Source organism: Aulonocara sp. 'chitande type north' Nkhata Bay, linkage group LG3 (genome assembly GCF_057382095.1).
Source record: "Aulonocara sp. 'chitande type north' Nkhata Bay isolate Kocher_YH1m ecotype deep benthic linkage group LG3, A_spYH_male_GT1.1, whole genome shotgun sequence".
Lineage (NCBI taxonomy): Eukaryota > Metazoa > Chordata > Actinopteri > Cichliformes > Cichlidae > Aulonocara > Aulonocara sp. 'chitande type north' Nkhata Bay.
Genome location: NC_141346.1, coordinates 54,067,334 through 54,088,691, shown reverse-complemented (window position 1 = coordinate 54,088,691; position 21,358 = coordinate 54,067,334). Strand labels below are relative to the sequence as shown.

Below are 21,358 nucleotides of genomic sequence, written 5' to 3'. Positions count from 1 at the left end.
GCTAATTAAATGTGTCAAATCAATGTCTTTATTCAAGAATACAAGAAATGGGTAATAGCTGCATGTGTGTTTGTGTGTGTGCATAATATGCATACTTTACGTGTTGGATCCAAATCCCACAAGGAATTAAATAAAACAAGAAGACAAACAAAAACAAATATTTCTCTCCCTTCCCAGGTCAGGAATCAGGATGAGGAAGAAATGAGGTCAGATCAGTGCAGGTTTTTGCACTACTGACAGAAAGTTTCTGCTGATTAAAAAAAGTATGTCGATATTTCTGAAATACATTTGCAAACAAATAACTTTGACAACTTGTGTTTTTTCATAAAAGAAAAAAGAAAAATCAGAGAGCAGAGCTGGTAAAACAGCTTAGCTCCGCAGGTTACAGGAGATCAGATGCCAAATACTTTTCATGACAGTCTTCGTTATTGCATAAATCTCCCCTTTTATCATTGATCAGTAAATCACTGCATATACATTCATCTAACCGTTATAATTTCATGAGTAAAGATTCTCAGATGACTGAATGGCGGTTTTAGTAAATGTTGAACTTTATTGTGATTTCTATTTTTAGAATCAATAGCACACATTTTGATTTAGTTTTGCAAGCTGCTGATTTCACACAGATCCACTGCCCAAACGTGCCTTTGAGTTTTTCATCATTTAACAAGAATAGGCTCAGGCAATCATTGTGTAATTAGGCTTTGGGAAGGTCTGGGGACAGGTATGATGGTGGTGGTTTTAAAGCACTGTGGCACAACAGCTTGACTCAGGGAGATGTTAAAGATGCCCGCTAGGACATCAGTCAGCTGGTCAGCACGGGCTCCGAGCACGCGTCCAGGTATATTGTCTGGTCCAGCAACTTTGTGTGGGTTGACTTTAGTGAGAGTCCTTCTCACACTGGCCGTGGACAGGGACAGCACTTGGTTGTCTGGCAAGGGGCTGGCCCTCTATAGTCCATCTTGCGTCCCACTTAAACAAGTGCGTGTTCACACTGCCCCTGGATGTCCTGGCCTCTGAGGTTAAGGTGTACGGCTCCTGGTTGTCAACTGACCAATTTATCATGGCAAAGTCTGTGGTGGACAAAAGATAAGAGGCTGATTATAAAAATGATCCATGCACGCCTTATGACCTACAGCATGTACAGTTAACACAGCTAAATGGCTGTGAAATTGTAAAATTACTTTTGAAATAAAGCTATTCAAAGTCAATTAACTGTGACTATAATAATAGCAATGTTAGCCAGCAAACAAAGCGTTAGCACTAATTAAAATAAGCTGCTAGGTGATGTTACCGTTTCAAGTTCTCTCATTGTTTGACATGTAGGGCAGATATTTTGGTGACACTGAGATTAGCCAGACACTAAACAGCAGTGTAATATCAACGCTAGATTAGATGTTTTCTAATCCGATAAAATGACATTATTCCTGTTTATAGAAGATGTTTGTCGTCTGTTTGTTTGACTGACAGGAACAGGAAATAGTGGTTGGAAATTACTGTTGGCGTTACATGAGGGTAAAGAAGGGCTTTAAGCACCTGGGTAAAAACTGGACCCATGATGAAACACTACAACAAGTACAACATATTCTTTAGTTTTAATATGTGACCATACTGTGCAGACTGCTGATGAGTTACACGGTTACATTTCATTAGTCATTGTTAAACTAAAGTGGTAAGCAGTTACTTTATCCTTTCACTTAAAATTTCCAGGAAAAACACTACCTTGGCTACTTTTGTGCTTACATTTGATCTATGCTGGGTCACTACTTTTGCACTATAATGCTGCTGCTGACACCTTGGTTCACACTGACAATTAGAAAAAAGCTGATATGAAAAGAAGGATGGAAAATGCCTGGAATTTAGTTACACTTGCAAATACTGCTGCCTCCAAACTGCAAGCATCAATAAAATGTTACAGTATTGTTTTCTATATCTGTGCATATATCCTTATTGGTAGTTTTCTCGAAATAGAAGATCTTCATTTTTAAAAAAGAAAATCTCTGATAACATTGCTGAAGCTAGCGCCCACCCCTACTGCGCGTACTGCAAATATAAAACTGATATATACTTACATCATGAAGCAGTTGATGTTTGGTTTCTGACAAATACAGTAAAGAGGTGCGTTCTCCCCCTCCATACCAGTGTTCTCAGGCACTGGTACATGGTCAGTGTCAGACACTTCACTGTCCTATAACATACCACATAGGACCACATTAGAAATGACATGTATGTAGACATGCTAATTATACCTGGCTAAATGGATGCAGTAACAAAATGTTACTTAACTACTCTAGTTATTAGTTTCCAGATGTGTGCAGTTGCTCCAGTCTTACTGACAGTATACTGTTTCAAACACCAGTGCCAACATTTTATTTTTTAAATCTTAGTATGATTCTGCACCAAGACTTGTGGCCTGTTGCTCGGTAACTTATTGTCTGACTACATTAACTACAGTTCACAAACATCATTCATTTTCTCCTACTTATTTTATTCAGGTTGTATTCCAGCTGTCATAGGGCAAAAGTACACCCTGGACAGGTCGCCAGTCTGTTGGAGGGTTATTAGAGAGACTCAGACAACCACTCACACCAACAGCCAACTAACCTAACCCCGCGCATGTCTTTGGAGTTCAACACCAGTCTGGCCGAATCACAGATAAGCAGGGTGTCTGTGCTGCAGAGCACAGCTGTGTCAGAGACTCTTGACATCAATGTAGCGTTAAGGATGCGGAGCGACGGGTGCACTAACGTAATGAAATTATGAGAGTGATCGTCATTGTCTCTATGTTGTTGCGCCCTTATTCGTATTACTGAAACCATATATCTATTCTAGCTCACCCTAAAACTGTGGATAAAATTAATCTGTTAATAAACGTGGTCAATTATTTGGGAATGTTCTGGCAAGAACGTCGCATTCTTCCGGTGGGGAAACTAATCATAATACATAATAATTATAATAACAATAATAAATATAATCACCGGTAAAGTCAGTTAGCGAACACTACTGGCATGTAATGCCAATGACGACCATTTCACAAACTGTCGAAAATGCTCAAAATGTTGTCGGCACCAAAAGTGAAGGGCTGACAGTTGTGTTATATACGAACCGTAAGCGCTAATGTTGGTTAGCATCAGCTAAAGCGAGGAAGTTTGACACTTGCAGAGGCAGTGAACGCAGAGAGAGCTTAAAAACGCATTGTGTGGTTTTTTAGTCTTTGCTTCGTTGCTTTGGGATTTTTTTTTTTGCATTAAGACGTTGCCCACAAAATTACAGATATAACGGTGACTTAGCTGCTCGTTGGATAAACCCATGGACCTTAGAAAAGATCAACAATACTCGGATGTAAGCACCCGTGTATAACACAATAGGCAAAATTACGCTTGCTAACCTTTCCACATCACAGGCTTCTCATTAAATAAACATTTTTTTCAAATACTCACCATGATCTGAGACCGTTTAAATATTTTGTTACTCTGAAAATATGGCAGTATGAAGCTAAACCTTTAGCTTGACGGCTAAAGCAATGCTAAGATTTACACGGAAACGATCAGCGGACATCGTTAAAGTACTATTGGTCTACATTCTTCTTCTATGGTAGCAGCCTGGGCAGAGTAACAGCCAACTTTAAACTGCGCCATCTGTTGGCACAAATTACAGTAGAAAACATTATTGCGACAACACGTTTTTTGGGGAAAAATAACAGAGATTGAAACTTTATTGATAATTTGTCCAAATTGAAAAATGCCCTCCTCCAAAAATATCACGTGACAACCTCATTGCCTTACAGAATTATGACGTCACACACATGTAGAATCTTACCACCATTCTGATCCTTTGATCCTTTGATCCAAAAATCTATAAATAGCGGTGAAGAGCAACGACTTTTAGTCCGTTTCTCGCAGCATTGATGTGTGCAGCATTGAACCGTTCGCCAGAAAAGCCTTTTGAAATATTTGGATCCTTTGCAATTCTAACTGTATCCAGACCCAAGATGTCTCAAACAAATCCAAAGGGACAAGAAGTTGACCCCTACACTCTTCCCTGGGATGAGCCACTAGACTCTTCCCTTTCCTCTCTTCCTTGGTGTGACCAAGTCGAACTAGAGGAAAAGCGTTTGGAAGAAATGGAGGATGAAGCGCTCAGAAACACCGAGAAGATTAAGTTCTTGATGGAGGAAAATGAGCAAAAGAGCGCTCAGCTAAAAAAGTTGTCATACCAGCTTCAAGAAAAGGAAGCTATTATTGAGGAGAAACAACAAGATCTCCATGACATGGACAAAAAGAACCAGGAGCTCCAAGGAAAGCTTGATGAAGCCCTGCAACAAAATAAAAAACTTGTCCAAGAGAAAAAACAAGACGGCACGAAGAAGAGAGGGCTGTACAGCAATCTCCAAGAAATGGAGCTAATGTACAGTGTATACAAAAAAAAGCTTGATCGCACACTGCTAGAAAATGAAAAGCTTCTCCAAGAAAAAAGGCAACAGGAGTTAAAAGAGAAAGAAATGCATTCCAAGCTTCAGAGCATCAAGCAACACAATGAAAGCTTGCAAGGAAAGCTTGATGAAGCTCTTCGACAAAATAGAAAACTCCTCCAAGAGAAGAAAGAAGATGGCATGAAGAAGAGAGGGCTGCACAGCAACCTCCGAGACATGGAGCTAAAGTACAATGTTGACAAAAAAAGGCTTGATCGCACAGAGCAAGCAAATGAGAAGCTCCTCCAAGAGAAAAGGGAACAAGAAAGCAAACAAAAAGAAATGGATTCCAATCTTCAGAGCATCAAGCAACAAAATGAAAGCTTGCAAGGAAAGCTCGATGAAGCTCTGCGACAAAATAAAGCAATCCTTCAAGAGAAAGAGCAGCTGGACAGAAAGCAGGGAGACATGGAGTGCCAACTCCAGCTCATGGAGGGAAATGACAGGATGCTGCAGGTAAAGTTCAATGAGACACTGCACAAATATCAAGACCTGCTTCAAGAAAGAGAACAGCTGGTCAGTAAGCAGAGAGAAGAAAAACTTCTTCTCCAGGAGTTTGAGAAGAACAACCAAAACCTGCAAGAACTTTACAACAAACTGAAGTTCAAAGCATCTGAGCTGGAAGGAGAAAATGAAAAACTACAAAAACAGGAGGTAACATCTAAAGTGCTGACAGAAAGGTTGGAAGAAAAACAAGGCGAAAAAGAAGAAGTGGTGAAAAAATGCAACAAGCTGCAGAAGCAAAACACCGAAACAATCGAGGAGCTGATCCTCATCCTTGAGAAAAAGCAGAAAAAGAAAAAACGCTTCTGCTTCTTCTCGAGGAAGAACACTCCTTCTCTCACTACTGCCAATGTCACCTCTTCTTCCCCCACCTCTATTCCAGCTTAATTCCCCCCCTTAACTACTAACACCTCTCCCATCTCCCTCCCCTCTCTTCACAGTCACCCCCCAACCAGTCCCGACAGTTGACTGCCCCCTCTAGAGCCTGGTTCTGTCATAGGTTTCTTCCTTTAATTTTAAAGGGAGTTTTTCCTATCCACTGTCGCCTAGTGCTTGCTCGGAGGGGATTGTTGGGGTTTTCTCTCCTCTCTCCCTTTACATCCCACCCACCTTCTCTTTTTTCTTAATAATTGAACAATTAAAAACAATTGGCTGCTAATTAAATGTGTCAAATCAATGTCTTTATTCAAGAATACAAGAAATGGGTAATAGCTGCATGTGTGTTTGTGTGTGTGCATAATATGCATACTTTACGTGTTGGATCCAAATCCCACAAGGAATTAAATAAAACAAGAAGACAAACAAAAACAAATATTTCTCTCCCTTCCCAGGTCAGGAATCAGGATGAGGAAGAAATGAGGTCAGATCAGTGCAGGTTTTTGCACTACTGACAGAAAGTTTCTGCTGATTAAAAAAAGTATGTCGATATTTCTGAAATACATTTGCAAACAAATAACTTTGACAACTTGTGTTTTTTCATAAAAGAAAAAAGAAAAATCAGAGAGCAGAGCTGGTAAAACAGCTTAGCTCCGCAGGTTACAGGAGATCAGATGCCAAATACTTTTCATGACAGTCTTCGTTATTGCATAAATCTCCCCTTTTATCATTGATCAGTAAATCACTGCATATACATTCATCTAACCGTTATAATTTCATGAGTAAAGATTCTCAGATGACTGAATGGCGGTTTTAGTAAATGTTGAACTTTATTGTGATTTCTATTTTTAGAATCAATAGCACACATTTTGATTTAGTTTTGCAAGCTGCTGATTTCACACAGATCCACTGCCCAAACGTGCCTTTGAGCTTTTCATCATTTAACAAGAATAGGCTCAGGCAATCATTGTGTAATTAGGCTTTGGGAAGGTCTGGGGACAGGTATGATGGTGGTGGTTTTAAAGCACTGTGGCACAACAGCTTGACTCAGGGAGATGTTAAAGATGCCCGCTAGGACATCAGTCAGCTGGTCAGCACGGGCTCCGAGCACGCGTCCAGGTATATTGTCTGGTCCAGCAACTTTGTGTGGGTTGACTTTAGTGAGAGTCCTTCTCACACTGGCCGTGGACAGGGACAGCACTTGGTTGTCTGGCAAGGGGCTGGCCCTCTATAGTCCATCTTGCGTCCCACTTAAACAAGTGCGTGTTCACACTGCCCCTGGATGTCCTGGCCTCTGAGGTTAAGGTGTACGGCTCCTGGTTGTCAACTGACCAATTTATCATGGCAAAGTCTGTGGTGGACAAAAGATAAGAGGCTGATTATAAAAATGATCCATGCACGCCTTATGACCTACAGCATGTACAGTTAACACAGCTAAATGGCTGTGAAATTGTAAAATTACTTTTGAAATAAAGCTATTCAAAGTCAATTAACTGTGACTATAATAATAGCAATGTTAGCCAGCAAACAAAGCGTTAGCACTAATTAAAATAAGCTGCTAGGTGATGTTACCGTTTCAAGTTCTCTCATTGTTTGACATGTAGGGCAGATATTTTGGTGACACTGAGATTAGCCAGACACTAAACAGCAGTGTAATATCAACGCTAGATTAGATGTTTTCTAATCCGATAAAATGACATTATTCCTGTTTATAGAAGATGTTTGTCGTCTGTTTGTTTGACTGACAGGAACAGGAAATAGTGGTTGGAAATTACTGTTGGCGTTACATGAGGGTAAAGAAGGGCTTTAAGCACCTGGGTAAAAACTGGACCCATGATGAAACACTACAACAAGTACAACATATTCTTTAGTTTTAATATGTGACCATACTGTGCAGACTGCTGATGAGTTACACGGTTACATTTCATTAGTCATTGTTAAACTAAAGTGGTAAGCAGTTACTTTATCCTTTCACTTAAAATTTCCAGGAAAAACACTACCTTGGCTACTTTTGTGCTTACATTTGATCTATGCTGGGTCACTACTTTTGCACTATAATGCTGCTGCTGACACCTTGGTTCACACTGACAATTAGAAAAAAGCTGATATGAAAAGAAGGATGGAAAATGCCTGGAATTTAGTTACACTTGCAAATACTGCTGCCTCCAAACTGCAAGCATCAATAAAATGTTACAGTATTGTTTTCTATATCTGTGCATATATCCTTATTGGTAGTTTTCTCGAAATAGAAGATCTTCATTTTTAAAAAAGAAAATCTCTGATAACATTGCTGAAGCTAGCGCCCACCCCTACTGCGCGTACTGCAAATATAAAACTGATATATACTTACATCATGAAGCAGTTGATGTTTGGTTTCTGACAAATACAGTAAAGAGGTGCGTTCTCCCCCTCCATACCAGTGTTCTCAGGCACTGGTACATGGTCAGTGTCAGACACTTCACTGTCCTACAACATACCACATAGGACCACATTAGAAATGACATGTATGTAGACATGCTAATTATACCTGGCTAAATGGATGCAGTAACAAAATGTTACTTAACTACTCTAGTTATTAGTTTCCAGATGTGTGCAGTTGCTCCAGTCTTACTGACAGTATACTGTTTCAAACACCAGTGCCAACATTTTATTTTTTAAATCTTAGTATGATTCTGCACCAAGACTTGTGGCCTGTTGCTCGGTAACTTATTGTCTGACTACATTAACTACAGTTCATAAACATCATTCATTTTCTCCTACTTATTTTATTCAGGTTGTATTCCAGCTGTCATAGGGCAAAAGTACACCCTGGACAGGTCGCCAGTCTGTTGGAGGGTTATTAGAGAGACTCAGACAACCACTCACACCAACAGCCAACTAACCTAACCCCGCGCATGTCTTTGGAGTTCAACACCAGTCTGGCCGAATCACAGATAAGCAGGGTGTCTGTGCTGCAGAGCACAGCTGTGTCAGAGACTCTTGACATCAATGTAGCGTTAAGGATGCGGAGCGACGGGTGCACTAACGTAATGAAATTATGAGAGTGATCGTCATTGTCTCTATGTTGTTGCGCCCTTATTCGTATTACTGAAACCATATATCTATTCTAGCTCACCCTAAAACTGTGGATAAAATTAATCTGTTAATAAACGTGGTCAATTATTTGGGAATGTTCTGGCAAGAACGTCGCATTCTTCCGGTGGGGAAACTAATCATAATACATAGTAATTATAATAACAATAATAAATATAATCACCGGTAAAGTCAGTTAGCGAACACTACTGGCATGTAATGCCAATGACGACCATTTCACAAACTGTCGAAAATGCTCAAAATGTTGTCGGCACCAAAAGTGAAGGGCTGACAGTTGTGTTATATACGAACCGTAAGCGCTAATGTTGGTTAGCATCAGCTAAAGCGAGGAAGTTTGACACTTGCAGAGGCAGTGAACGCAGAGAGAGCTTAAAACGCATTGTGTGGTTTTTTAGTCTTTGCTTCGTTGCTTTGGGATTTTTTTTTTGCATTAAGACGTTGCCCACAAAATTACAGATATAACGGTGACTTAGCTGCTCGTTGGATAAACCCATGGACCTTAGAAAAGATCAACAATACTCGGATGTAAGCACCCGTGTATAACACAATAGGCAAAATTACGCTTGCTAACCTTTCCACATCACAGGCTTCTCATTAAATAAACATTTTTTTCAAATACTCACCATGATCTGAGACCGTTTAAATATTTTGTTACTCTGAAAATATGGCAGTATGAAGCTAAACCTTTAGCTTGACGGCTAAAGCAATGCTAAGATTTACACGGAAACGATCAGCGGACATCGTTAAAGTACTATTGGTCTACATTCTTCTTCTGTGGTAGCAGCCTGGGCAGAGTAACAGCCAACTTTAAACTGCGCCATCTGTTGGCACAAATTACAGTAGAAAACATTATTGCGACAACACGTTTTTTGGGGAAAAATAACAGAGATTGAAACTTTATTGATAATTTGTCCAAATTGAAAAATGCCCTCCTCCAAAAATATCACGTGACAACCTCATTGCCTTACAGAATTATGACGTCACACACATGTAGAATCTTACCACCATTCTGATCCTTTGATCCTTTGATCCAAAAATCTATAAATAGCGGTGAAGAGCAACGACTTTTAGTCCGTTTCTCGCAGCATTGATGTGTGCAGCATTGAACCGTTCGCCAGAAAAGCCTTTTGAAATATTTGGATCCTTTGCAATTCTAACTGTATCCAGACCCAAGATGTCTCAAACAAATCCAAAGGGACAAGAAGTTGACCCCTACACTCTTCCCTGGGATGAGCCACTAGACTCTTCCCTTTCCTCTCTTCCTTGGTGTGACCAAGTCGAACTAGAGGAAAAGCGTTTGGAAGAAATGGAGGATGAAGCGCTCAGAAACACCGAGAAGATTAAGTTCTTGATGGAGGAAAATGAGCAAAAGAGCGCTCAGCTAAAAAAGTTGTCATACCAGCTTCAAGAAAAGGAAGCTATTATTGAGGAGAAACAACAAGATCTCCATGACATGGACAAAAAGAACCAGGAGCTCCAAGGAAAGCTTGATGAAGCCCTGCAACAAAATAAAAAACTTGTCCAAGAGAAAAAACAAGACGGCACGAAGAAGAGAGGGCTGTACAGCAATCTCCAAGAAATGGAGCTAATGTACAGTGTATACAAAAAAAAGCTTGATCGCACACTGCTAGAAAATGAAAAGCTTCTCCAAGAAAAAAGGCAACAGGAGTTAAAAGAGAAAGAAATGCATTCCAAGCTTCAGAGCATCAAGCAACACAATGAAAGCTTGCAAGGAAAGCTTGATGAAGCTCTTCGACAAAATAGAAAACTCCTCCAAGAGAAGAAAGAAGATGGCTTGAAGAAGAGAGGGCTGCACAGCAACCTCCGAGACATGGAGCTAAAGTACAATGTTGACAAAAAAAGGCTTGATCGCACAGAGCAAGCAAATGAGAAGCTCCTCCAAGAGAAAAGGGAACAAGAAAGCAAACAAAAAGAAATGGATTCCAATCTTCAGAGCATCAAGCAACAAAATGAAAGCTTGCAAGGAAAGCTCGATGAAGCTCTGCGACAAAATAAAGCAGTCCTTCAAGAGAAAGAGCAGCTGGACAGAAAGCAGGGAGACATGGAGTGCCAACTCCAGCTCATGGAGGGAAACGACAGGATGCTGCAGGTAAAGTTCAATGAGACACTGCACAAATATCAAGACCTGCTTCAAGAAAGAGAACAGCTGGTCAGTAAGCAGAGAGAAGAAAAACTTCTTCTCCAGGAGTTTGAGAAGAACAACCAAAACCTGCAAGAACTTTACAACAAACTGAAGTTCAAAGCATCTGAGCTGGAAGGAGAAAATGAAAAACTACAAAAACAGGAGGTAACATCTAAAGTGCTGACAGAAAGGTTGGAAGAAAAACAAGGCGAAAAAGAAGAAGTGGTGAAAAAATGCAACAAGCTGCAGAAGCAAAACACCGAAACAATCGAGGAGCTGATCCTCATCCTTGAGAAAAAGCAGAAAAAGAAAAAACGCTTCTGCTTCTTCTCGAGGAAGAACACTCCTTCTCTCACTACTGCCAATGTCACCTCTTCTTCCCCCACCTCTATTCCAGCTTAATTCCCCCCCCCCCCTTAACTACTAACACCTCTCCCATCTCCCTCCCCTCTCTTCACAGTCACCCCCCAACCAGTCCCGACAGTTGACTGCCCCCTCTAGAGCCTGGTTCTGTCATAGGTTTCTTCCTTTAATTTTAAAGGGAGTTTTTCCTATCCACTGTCGCCTAGTGCTTGCTCGGAGGGGATTGTTGGGGTTTTCTCTCCTCTCTCCCTTTACATCCCACCCACCTTCTCTTTTTTCTTAACAATTGAACAATTAAAAACAATTGGCTGCTAATTAAATGTGTCAAATCAATGTCTTTATTCAAGAATACAAGAAATGGGTAATAGCTGCATGTGTGTTTGTGTGTGTGCATAATATGCATACTTTACGTGTTGGATCCAAATCCCACAAGGAATTAAATAAAACAAGAAGACAAACAAAAACAAATATTTCTCTCCCTTCCCAGGTCAGGAATCAGGATGAGGAAGAAATGAGGTCAGATCAGTGCAGGTTTTTGCACTACTGACATAAAGTTTCTGCTGATTAAAAAAAGTATGTCGATATTTCTGAAATACATTTGCAAACAAATAACTTTGACAACTTGTGTTTTTTCATAAAAGATAAAAGAAAAATCAGAGAGCAGAGCTGGTAAAACAGCTTAGCTCCGCAGGTTACAGGAGATCAGATGCCAAATACTTTTCATGACAGTCTTCGTTATTGCATAAATCTCCCCTTTTATCATTGATCAGTAAATCACTGCATATACATTCATCTAACCGTTATAATTTCATGAGTAAAGATTCTCAGATGACTGAATGGCGGTTTTAGTAAATGTTGAACTTTATTGTGATTTCTATTTTTAGAATCAATAGCACACATTTTGATTTAGTTTTGCAAGCTGCTGATTTCACACAGATCCACTGCCCAAACGTGCCTTTGAGTTTTTCATCATTTAACAAGAATAGGCTCAGGCAATCATTGTGTAATTAGGCTTTGGGAAGGTCTGGGGACAGGTATGATGGTGGTGGTTTTAAAGCACTGTGGCACAACAGCTTGACTCAGGGAGATGTTAAAGATGCCCGCTAGGACATCAGTCAGCTGGTCAGCACGGGCTCCGAGCACGCGTCCAGGTATATTGTCTGGTCCAGTAACTTTGTGTGGGTTGACTTTAGTGAGAGTCCTTCTCACACTGGCCGTGGACAGGGACAGCACTTGGTTGTCTGGCAAGGGGCTGGCCCTCTATAGTCCATCTTGCGTCCCACTTAAACAAGTGCGTGTTCACACTGCCCCTGGATGTCCTGGCCTCTGAGGTTAAGGTGTACGGCTCCTGGTTGTCAACTGACCAATTTATCATGGCAAAGTCTGTGGTGGACAAAAGATAAGAGGCTGATTATAAAAATGATCCATGCACGCCTTATGACCTACAGCATGTACAGTTAACACAGCTAAATGGCTGTGAAATTGTAAAATTACTTTTGAAATAAAGCTATTCAAAGTCAATTAACTGTGACTATAATAATAGCAATGTTAGCCAGCAAACAAAGCGTTAGCACTAATTAAAATAAGCTGCTAGGTGATGTTACCGTTTCAAGTTCTCTCATTGTTTGACATGTAGGGCAGATATTTTGGTGACACTGAGATTAGCCAGACACTAAACAGCAGTGTAATATCAACGCTAGATTAGATGTTTTTTTCTAATCCGATAAAATGACATTATTCCTGTTTATAGAAGATGTTTGTCGTCTGTTTGTTTGACTGACAGGAACAGGAAATAGTGGTTGGAAATTACTGTTGGCGTTACATGAGGGTAAAGAAGGGCTTTAAGCACCTGGGTAAAAACTGGACCCATGATGAAACACTACAACAAGTACAACATATTCTTCAGTTTTAATATGTGACCATACTGTGCAGACTGCTGATGAGTTACACGGTTACATTTCATTAGTCATTGTTAAACTAAAGTGGTAAGCAGTTACTTTATCCTTTCACTTAAAATTTCCAGGAAAAACACTACCTTGGCTACTTTTGTGCTTACATTTGATCTATGCTGGGTCACTACTTTTGCACTATAATGCTGCTGCTGACACCTTGGTTCACACTGACAATTAGAAAAAAGCTGATATGAAAAGAAGGATGGAAAATGCCTGGAATTTAGTTACACTTGCAAATACTGCTGCCTCCAAACTGCAAGCATCAATAAAATGTTACAGTATTGTTTTCTATATCTGTGCATATATCCTTATTGGTAGTTTTCTCGAAATAGAAGATCTTCATTTTTAAAAAAGAAAATCTCTGATAACATTGCTGAAGCTAGCGCCCACCCCTACTGCGCGTACTGCAAATATAAAACTGATATATACTTACATCATGAAGCAGTTGATGTTTGGTTTCTGACAAATACAGTAAAGAGGTGCGTTCTCCCCCTCCATACCAGTGTTCTCAGGCACTGGTACATGGTCAGTGTCAGACACTTCACTGTCCTACAACATACCACATAGGACCACATTAGAAATGACATGTATGTAGACATGCTAATTATACCTGGCTAAATGGATGCAGTAACAAAATGTTACTTAACTACTCTAGTTATTAGTTTCCAGATGTGTGCAGTTGCTCCAGTCTTACTGACAGTATACTGTTTCAAACACCAGTGCCAACATTTTATTTTTTAAATCTTAGTATGATTCTGCACCAAGACTTGTGGCCTGTTGCTCGGTAACTTATTGTCTGACTACATTAACTACAGTTCATAAACATCATTCATTTTCTCCTACTTATTTTATTCAGGTTGTATTCCAGCTGTCATAGGGCAAAAGTACACCCTGGACAGGTCGCCAGTCTGTTGGAGGGTTATTAGAGAGACTCAGACAACCACTCACACCAACAGCCAACTAACCTAACCCCGCGCATGTCTTTGGAGTTCAACACCAGTCTGGCCGAATCACAGATAAGCAGGGTGTCTGTGCTGCAGAGCACAGCTGTGTCAGAGACTCTTGACATCAATGTAGCGTTAAGGATGCGGAGCGATGGGTGCACTAACGTAATGAAATTATGAGAGTGATCGTCATTGTCTCTATGTTGTTGCGCCCTTATTCGTATTACTGAAACCATATATCTATTCTAGCTCACCCTAAAACTGTGGATAAAATTAATCTGTTAATAAACGTGGTCAATTATTTGGGAATGTTCTGGCAAGAACGTCGCATTCTTCCGGTGGGGAAACTAATCATAATACATAGTAATTATAATAACAATAATAAATATAATCACCGGTAAAGTCAGTTAGCGAACACTACTGGCATGTAATGCCAATGACGACCATTTCACAAACTGTCGAAAATGCTCAAAATGTTGTCGGCACCAAAAGTGAAGGGCTGACAGTTGTGTTTATATGAAAAACTGCAAAAACAGGAGGCAACATCTAAAGTGCTGAAAGAAAGGTTGGAAGTAAAACAAGCTGAAATAGAAGAAGTGGAGAAAAAATGCAACAAGCTGCAGAAGGAGAACACAGAAACAATCGAGGAGTTGAAAATCCTCATCCTCGAGAAAAAGGTGCTCGTGATAAAGCAGCTGGAGAAAAAGAAAAAACGCTTCCGCTTCTTCTGGAGGAAGAACACTCCTTCTTTCACTACTGCCGATGTGTCAGATCAATGGCTTTATTCAAGAATACAAGTAATGGGTAATAGCTGCATGTGTGTTTGTGTGTGTGTATAATATGCATACTTTACTTGTTGGATCCATATCCTACAAGGAATTAAATAAAACAAGAAGACAAACAAAAACAAAACAAAAATATTTTTCTCTCCCTTCCAAGGTCAGGAATCAGGATGAGGAAGAAATTAGGTCAGATCAGTGCAGGTTTTTGCACTGCTGACATTGAAAAATGTATGGCGAGATTTCCAATATACATTTGCAATCAAGTAACTTTGACAACATAAAGTTTTTTAAATCAAAGAGTGGAGCTGGAAACACAGCTTAGCTCAACAGGTTACAGGAGATCCAAAGCCACCTACTTTTCATGACAATCTTCCTTGTGGCATAAATCTCCCCTTTGATCATTGATCAGTAAATCACTGCATATAAATTCATCTAACTGTTATAATTTAATGAGTAAAGATTGTCAGATGATTGAATTGCGGTTTTAGTAAATGTTGAACCTTGTTGTGATTTCTGTTTTTAGAATCAATAGCCCACATTTTCATCCACTGCCCAAACGTGCCTTTGAGTTTTTCATCATTTAACAAGAATAGGTTCAGGCAACCATTGTGTAATTAGGCTTTGTGTATGTTGGAGATGGCATTTGGCCAAATAGAGAACATGCTACTACCAGCATCAACCCCCTTTTTTCTCAAGCTTTTCACTGGTATCCATTACAGTTCATTTGTTATACCAAGGACTTCCACAACCCCAACACAACTGACTTCAGCGTCCAACCAAATAGAAAAACTATGACTGCTTAAGAAAACAGCGCAAAACATTTCAGCCTGTTTCAATTTCAGCATCTGCAGTATTAATGAGCATGAGTTAAAACAGATCAGCTTTCTGAACTAAAAGGTTTTAATAAATTTGCACAAAAGGTAAGGAAACGTGTGTTTTGTTGATAATTTCTTTTTGTCAGTTAACCTTATACCGTTTTCCCCCCTTAAATGGTGTCACATTTGTAAGGAAAATTCATTTTTGGTCACACCCATGAGAAACTTGCCAAATGTTCTCTGGAAATCAGTGTTTTCTGCTACTGACTCTTATTTTGAGCCTCTTGTATTCCACATGCTGACAGTCAGGTGCCTGAATGGAGCCTGATCGTCAGCAATTGTTAGCTTAGACTGTTCCACAACAGTCAGTTGCTGTTTACTCCAAACATACCACATTTCTCTGTAGGGCTGCTCGATTATGGCAAAAATGATAATCACGATTATTTTCACTGAAATTGAGATCTCGATTATTTGACGATATTTATTTAACCCTTTAAGACTTACCATAGAACCAAGTCCGCCAGAGCTTATATTATATTTTTACATGCTGTAGTGCCATTTTTGGGAGCATTTCGAGTTGCTATACAACTGTTATAGCCCATATTTTAATAATATGTATGCATTAAGTCCATAGTAACTACATTAATTGCAAAAAAGTGCAATAAACTACAAAAAAATTGAAAATCGTTTTTGTTTTGTTTTTTTTACATATATTTCTACTTGGAGAAATTTAAGAGGCTTATCCCTCAAAACTTTAAATACAAAAAAGTTGCAAAAAATAGTTTACACCAACAGGAAATTTATTTTGAGTGTCTTCATAGTTTTATTTTGGAGATACAGCAATTTTTATATGCTGCAGGAAAAACAAAAAACAATCCTATGATGCAAATTTGCAAATAAAACAGCCTGTTCATCAAAATAAACTATTTCCAGCAGTGCAATTCGAGTTCCAAGCATCCCAGAAACTATTCAGAAAAGTCAAACATGACTTATAAAAACACCAGTATAGGCTTTTAAGGCCTACAAGTAAAAAACTACATTTTCCGCAAAAATGATGTCACTTCCGGTTTTGGACAGGAAATGGGGGACATGAGATAGTTCGTGTTGATGTCTTTTTCAATGTGGGAAGTGTTACGAACAGCTGATCGGATCGGCAAAGCATGTTTCTGGAATATTATGTTTTTTTTTCCTGCAAGCGCTTTTTATGCAATTTTTGCAAAGCTATATGTGGAAGGAAACCGTGACCGAGGACAAGCTGATGGCATAAGATGTAAGTACAACTCCTCCGGTTTAATATGCAAAACAAATTATTGCGCTAGCTTATGCGGTTCAGGTTCTACAGGGATTTAAAGGGTTAACAATAACAATGTATTGAATAATGACTTTAAAAAAATACTATAAAATAGTGTGCAAATGTTTGCAATATAAGAAATAAATGAAAAATGTAAACATCTATGTTTAGTGAACTTTGCAGTGTTGCTCTGTGGTGCAGCTACGACACTGTAGCAAAGTTTACACACTATGTCTACTTGATCCACGTCTGACTCCACAAACGCATAATGTTTCCACACCACTGAAGTTTTTTTTTTACCTCTCTTTTCAACCAATGGCAGTCACTCTCCTCTCCAAATAACTTCTGCCTAGCTTTCCGAGCTTCCCTCGCGGGGGCCCATCACGTATAGGTGTAACGGAGAAACAGCCAATCAAATCGCAGCTTTTCGGGCATTGGAAAAAAATGGGGTTTTTTTTACACTGAACTGTCTGAGCGCGGGTTCGAGTCCTGGTTGGGACAAAGGTTGTGTTACATTATCAAAAGTTAAACACCATTTTCAATTTACTTATTGTGGATAACATTTATTTTTCACTTTGCTTTTAATTTTTATTTCATTATCATTTTATTTATATTATATAGTGTTATGGCCTGTGGAGCAATTTTTCTGCATTACGTACCTATACTGTCACAAAGTACATAACTCAGACTAAACTGTATCATCACAGTTTTGAGATGATACATACCAGACATATAGTCTACAATTATGCAGACATCCAACTTTTAATACAAAGACTAAAGCTAAAACTACAATACAGATACATTCTGATGACATAGAAAATGAAGCTTATACATAATTTAAACAAGGCATGTCTGTAATAAGTCATCTGTCTGCTTCCTGGTGGCTGTTGGTTTATATCTATTCATTTTCCAGCACAAACTCAGTACTGACATCATTACTTTATTCTAGTCATGCTCTTGCCAGCCTCCACTCTGCATGCTTTAAATCTGTTGCTCTTCTGCTTCTGCCATTCTGCGTTTCAGATCCTCAGCTATGCAGCCCGCCTCCTCTCCTTTCTCCTCCTCACTGTGGTCACTCAGAACCCTGTCCCAGCCTCCATCTTCATCACTACCAGCATTTTGACTCTGGGGTGTGGCTTATGCAAAATCCTGTCACTGCTGAGATTTCTTCTGCTATGATGGGTCATTGGAGTCTAACTGCCTAACAGTTACATTTATTTCTGTATCTCAATAAATCATGTTCAGTTTTTCCACATGATCTCTCCTTATTGAACTGCTTTTGTAGATAAGCTTCAAGCCAGAAAGCAACAATACCTAAACCAAAAATATTATCATCAGAAGTGAGACAGTGTCTGGACTATCTCCAGCTGTGTTGCATGTATTAAAGGTAACTTCAGACACTGTCTGGTTGTCATGTCTGAAACAGGCTGTATAGTCACACAGATAAAAGACAGCAGTCATGTTTCTAATATTACAAATCAACCAGAAAGATTATAAAGATAAAAGCTGTGAGACCCCACTAGAGAAAGGATGGCTTGTTATCATTACATGAAGTGATTTAGAAATAATATGTAAGCTTTCAGGGCAGCACTCACAGCTTTTTAAAACTGATTACCTGATGGTGAGCACACACAGGTATATAAACATACAGGTGAACTCTAAGAGGTTATAAAGAAGAGAGCTGTGCTGCTATTTTTACAGAACACAATTTATTCACATTTTTATATTTACAATCAGTTTTTATTTATATAAACAAAATAAACATTACAAAACTAGAACAAAACTATCTTATGTACAATATCAACAGTTTCTCCCCTATTTCCTCTTTTCTTCCACCCATCTTTGTCTCTCTGCCTCGTAGAAAGGAGACTCCTGAATCTCCTTCCAGGTGCTCTTGGCTCGTGAGCCAAAGCCAACCAGCTGATCATTCTCAGAGGCTTCTGCAGCAACACTCACTCTGCTGGTCTTGTAGTTCAGAAGAGTCTTTATCTCTGTAAAGCTGAGGGCATACTGTACAAATGAATGCAAGCTCTCCTTGCCATGCCCTTCTTCCACAGAGGTCCCTGCAGCCTCTTCCTTCTGGAGATCTTTGATCAGGTACATGGTGTACCCGACATCATTCCCCAGAAGCCACCGGAAAGATTTCCCTTTATGCTTTCCAAACTGCAGAATGTACTCTCCCTGCACTTCCTTCATGTCAGACTCATCCCCTCCTCTCTGATAGATGACAGTCAGAGCATTCCGATGTAAACATCCTCCCTCACAGGTGCAGACTTGTCCTGCAGTTTGGGGTCATTTTTAATCCGTCGAGCTTCTTTTGACGGGTCCTGGAGAAGGTATCCAAGTGGCCCCTTGCGGAACACCACAGAGATTTTCCCTGGATATGGTGCAACTTTCTTCTGCATCTTAACAAGCAGTGAAAAAATAAACAATTATATTAAACAAAATTGATTCCAAACACAAACAAAGACATTTCAGGTTATAATCTTGCTGCTGGGTTTACACAGCAGGATGCAGGAGAACAATAACGAGACACAATTTGAAAGAACATTGACAACATTTGGGATAAAAGTGTTTTTTACTCCAGGTACAACAAACTGTTCTGTCTGTAAATAAACACCTTTCATGGTTGAATGATTATTGGCATATCTGCAAAATTTGTGGTAACTGCTTAGTAGTCATGGCACATAAGAATTGCTGGTAGATTAACAACATATATGTATTTAAGCTATCGTGTTTATTCATACACGAGTGGGCATTGCTCATGTTAGAGATATCAAAACAGATTTTCGCATTGATAAGGTGACTGACCATTACAACATGAAAGCAATACATTTTCTTTTAAAGCAGGTTCAGTCATTTAGCATGTCATCTCATAACAAGACACTTATTGGTTATTTAATTGTACCACATTATAGTAATGTCAGTGTCACAGCAGTCGGAAACCTACAAAGTTTATTTAATGGCAAAACACGTCAATGAAACACGCAATTTATTTAAGGATCACGTTCATTCATTTTTTACCGTGCCACTTTACAACAGCAGATGCAAACTCCCACCGTCTTTAACTGAGCGATGGATGCTTCGTAAATGCAATCGCAACACGCCTATTACCTGTAATATACACCTGTAAATGTATTCTGTTGGTTTACTGTTATTTCAAACGACGTTTCTTACCTTTGATCAATGAATGAGGAGCGTTGGGATGTGTTGCGAGCGGTGAGTTACTTGTTTTCTCTCCCGAAACGTAAAAGAGGAGATTTTTTAAAAGTGCCGCCGCATCTCAAACTCCCAACAGCGCCGGAAGACCGTAGTGGCCAAAAATATATTACATCCGTAGTGGTTTAGCACTACCATAGAGAATGAATGGGAAACGGTTTAGGCCGTTTAGCTAAACAATCCCAGGGCGCGGGTACCCTCCCATGTATAACTATAGAGGCTCTCTCAGCAGCCATTTCCAGTATAAAGAAACGTTCCATGTTTTTCACTGCTCTGGTTTAAAAGCCCACTTCACACATCTCTCTGCATTCTATGAACTCCTTGCAGACTATTCATTTCATTTTCGGTCACTACAATTCGTATGAGTGAGGTGTGAGGGCAGGGTGGGAGGGTTGGAGGTGATGGGACAGGCGGGACGAGACTTCTGTTGATCTTATTAAAGTGAGATTGGCTTTTCTGGATAATTATTATGTCATAATATTTTGGCTATAATATACAATATCAGAATCATGTGTGCCATGGGGATTTATCATTGGAAGAAGGCTGAGAGAACACTACTCTCCAACTTCACAAGCTCTTGCTGTGGGGTTAAATATTGTGGAAACCCGATGAATTTCTACAACTGCAAAGTCAAAGACGAAAAGACACAAAATTATAATATTACAGTTGTACTGAGTGTATAAAGCAAAGTCAGTCAGTTTGCAGTGGTTGGAAATCAAAAGTCCTCGCAGCTGTGCGCACGTTGAAATACAAAACAGATTTCAACCCTTAAAATGCAAATAATTTCTCCATATACCCCAGCTGGTAAAAGGTTGAATTTAGTAAAATGGTTTAATAGGAACTGTGTACATTTACCCCTGGAGGGTCATTAATGCATGCTGTTGTTTATTAGCCCAATTTTTGCTGATTCCTGGAGCACACTGACATTGGAGCAGCAGAAACAGAAATGACCTAACAGATCACATCTAAGTAAAGTTGGTTAACTTTGTGTTAACACAGGTCTGGCACAGAGGACTCTAGCAGTTCAACAGTTCTGGGTCTAATTAGTCGTACATGCCCTAAATGTTTAAGCTGGTGAAAAGTTTGCACTGAAGACCATTTCAGCACCCAAAATTGTCTACAATGGAGCTATACTGTTGTAGTAGCTGTACTATGTAGATAACACTGTGTTGCTGAAATGTGGCCTTCCCAGAAAAATGCACATTCAGGATGGAAGCATATGTTACTCCAATACTTGTATACGCCTTTCAGCACTGATGGTACATTTTCAGATGTACACGCTTCTGGTTCCTTGGCGCAAGGTTTTGAGCTGAGCAGTGACAACAAGCCAGATGGTCCTTCTGGTCTCCTCTGGAGGTTGTAGCATCCATGTTTTTAAAAAAGACATTTCAATTTGTCTGACCACA

At 39.5% G+C, this 21,358-nt stretch overlaps 2 protein-coding genes, 2 long non-coding RNA genes and 1 pseudogene across 7 annotated transcripts; 2 read left to right on the top strand and 3 right to left on the bottom strand.

Annotated features, from left to right (window-relative positions):
* Window positions 1-5: 5 nt before the first annotated feature.
* LOC147336215 (uncharacterized) lies at window positions 6-3,647 on the bottom strand. 2 transcript variants are annotated; one of them, XR_015128222.1, is made up of 3 exons: window positions 3,441-3,647; window positions 2,073-2,188; window positions 6-1,073 (listed from the first exon to the last, which is right to left on the bottom strand). It is a non-coding gene; the product is annotated as an uncharacterized LOC147336215 (long non-coding RNA). The 2 variants fall into 2 exon arrangements; XR_015128223.1 differs by lacking the exon at window positions 3,441-3,647 and adding an exon at window positions 2,979-3,414.
* Window positions 3,648-3,727: 80 nt separating this feature from the next.
* LOC147336214 (uncharacterized) lies at window positions 3,728-5,638 on the top strand. Its single transcript, XM_086285273.1, has one exon. It carries the CDS (start codon window positions 3,908-3,910, stop codon window positions 5,360-5,362), a length of 1,455 nt encoding a protein of 484 aa, XP_086141399.1. The 5' UTR covers window positions 3,728-3,907; the 3' UTR covers window positions 5,363-5,638.
* A 3,738-nt stretch (window positions 5,639-9,376) lies between these two features.
* Window positions 9,377-10,990, top strand: LOC147336213 (uncharacterized). The gene has a single exon (XM_086285271.1). It carries the CDS (start codon window positions 9,534-9,536, stop codon window positions 10,986-10,988), a length of 1,455 nt encoding a protein of 484 aa, XP_086141397.1. The 5' UTR covers window positions 9,377-9,533; the 3' UTR covers window positions 10,989-10,990.
* Window positions 10,991-11,264: 274 nt separating this feature from the next.
* Window positions 11,265-14,362, bottom strand: LOC147336212 (uncharacterized). 2 transcript variants are annotated; one of them, XR_015128219.1, is made up of 3 exons: window positions 14,241-14,362; window positions 13,335-13,450; window positions 11,265-12,332 (listed from the first exon to the last, which is right to left on the bottom strand). It is a non-coding gene; the product is annotated as an uncharacterized LOC147336212 (long non-coding RNA). The 2 variants fall into 2 exon arrangements; XR_015128218.1 differs by lacking the exon at window positions 14,241-14,362 and having other exon boundaries at window positions 13,335-14,200.
* Window positions 14,363-18,453: 4,091 nt separating this feature from the next.
* Window positions 18,454-20,032, bottom strand: LOC147336211 (uncharacterized; annotated as a pseudogene). The gene is made up of 2 exons (XR_015128639.1): window positions 19,911-20,032; window positions 18,454-19,138 (listed from the first exon to the last, which is right to left on the bottom strand). The product of XR_015128639.1 is annotated as an uncharacterized LOC147336211 (transcript).
* Window positions 20,033-21,358: the final 1,326 nt, after the last annotated feature.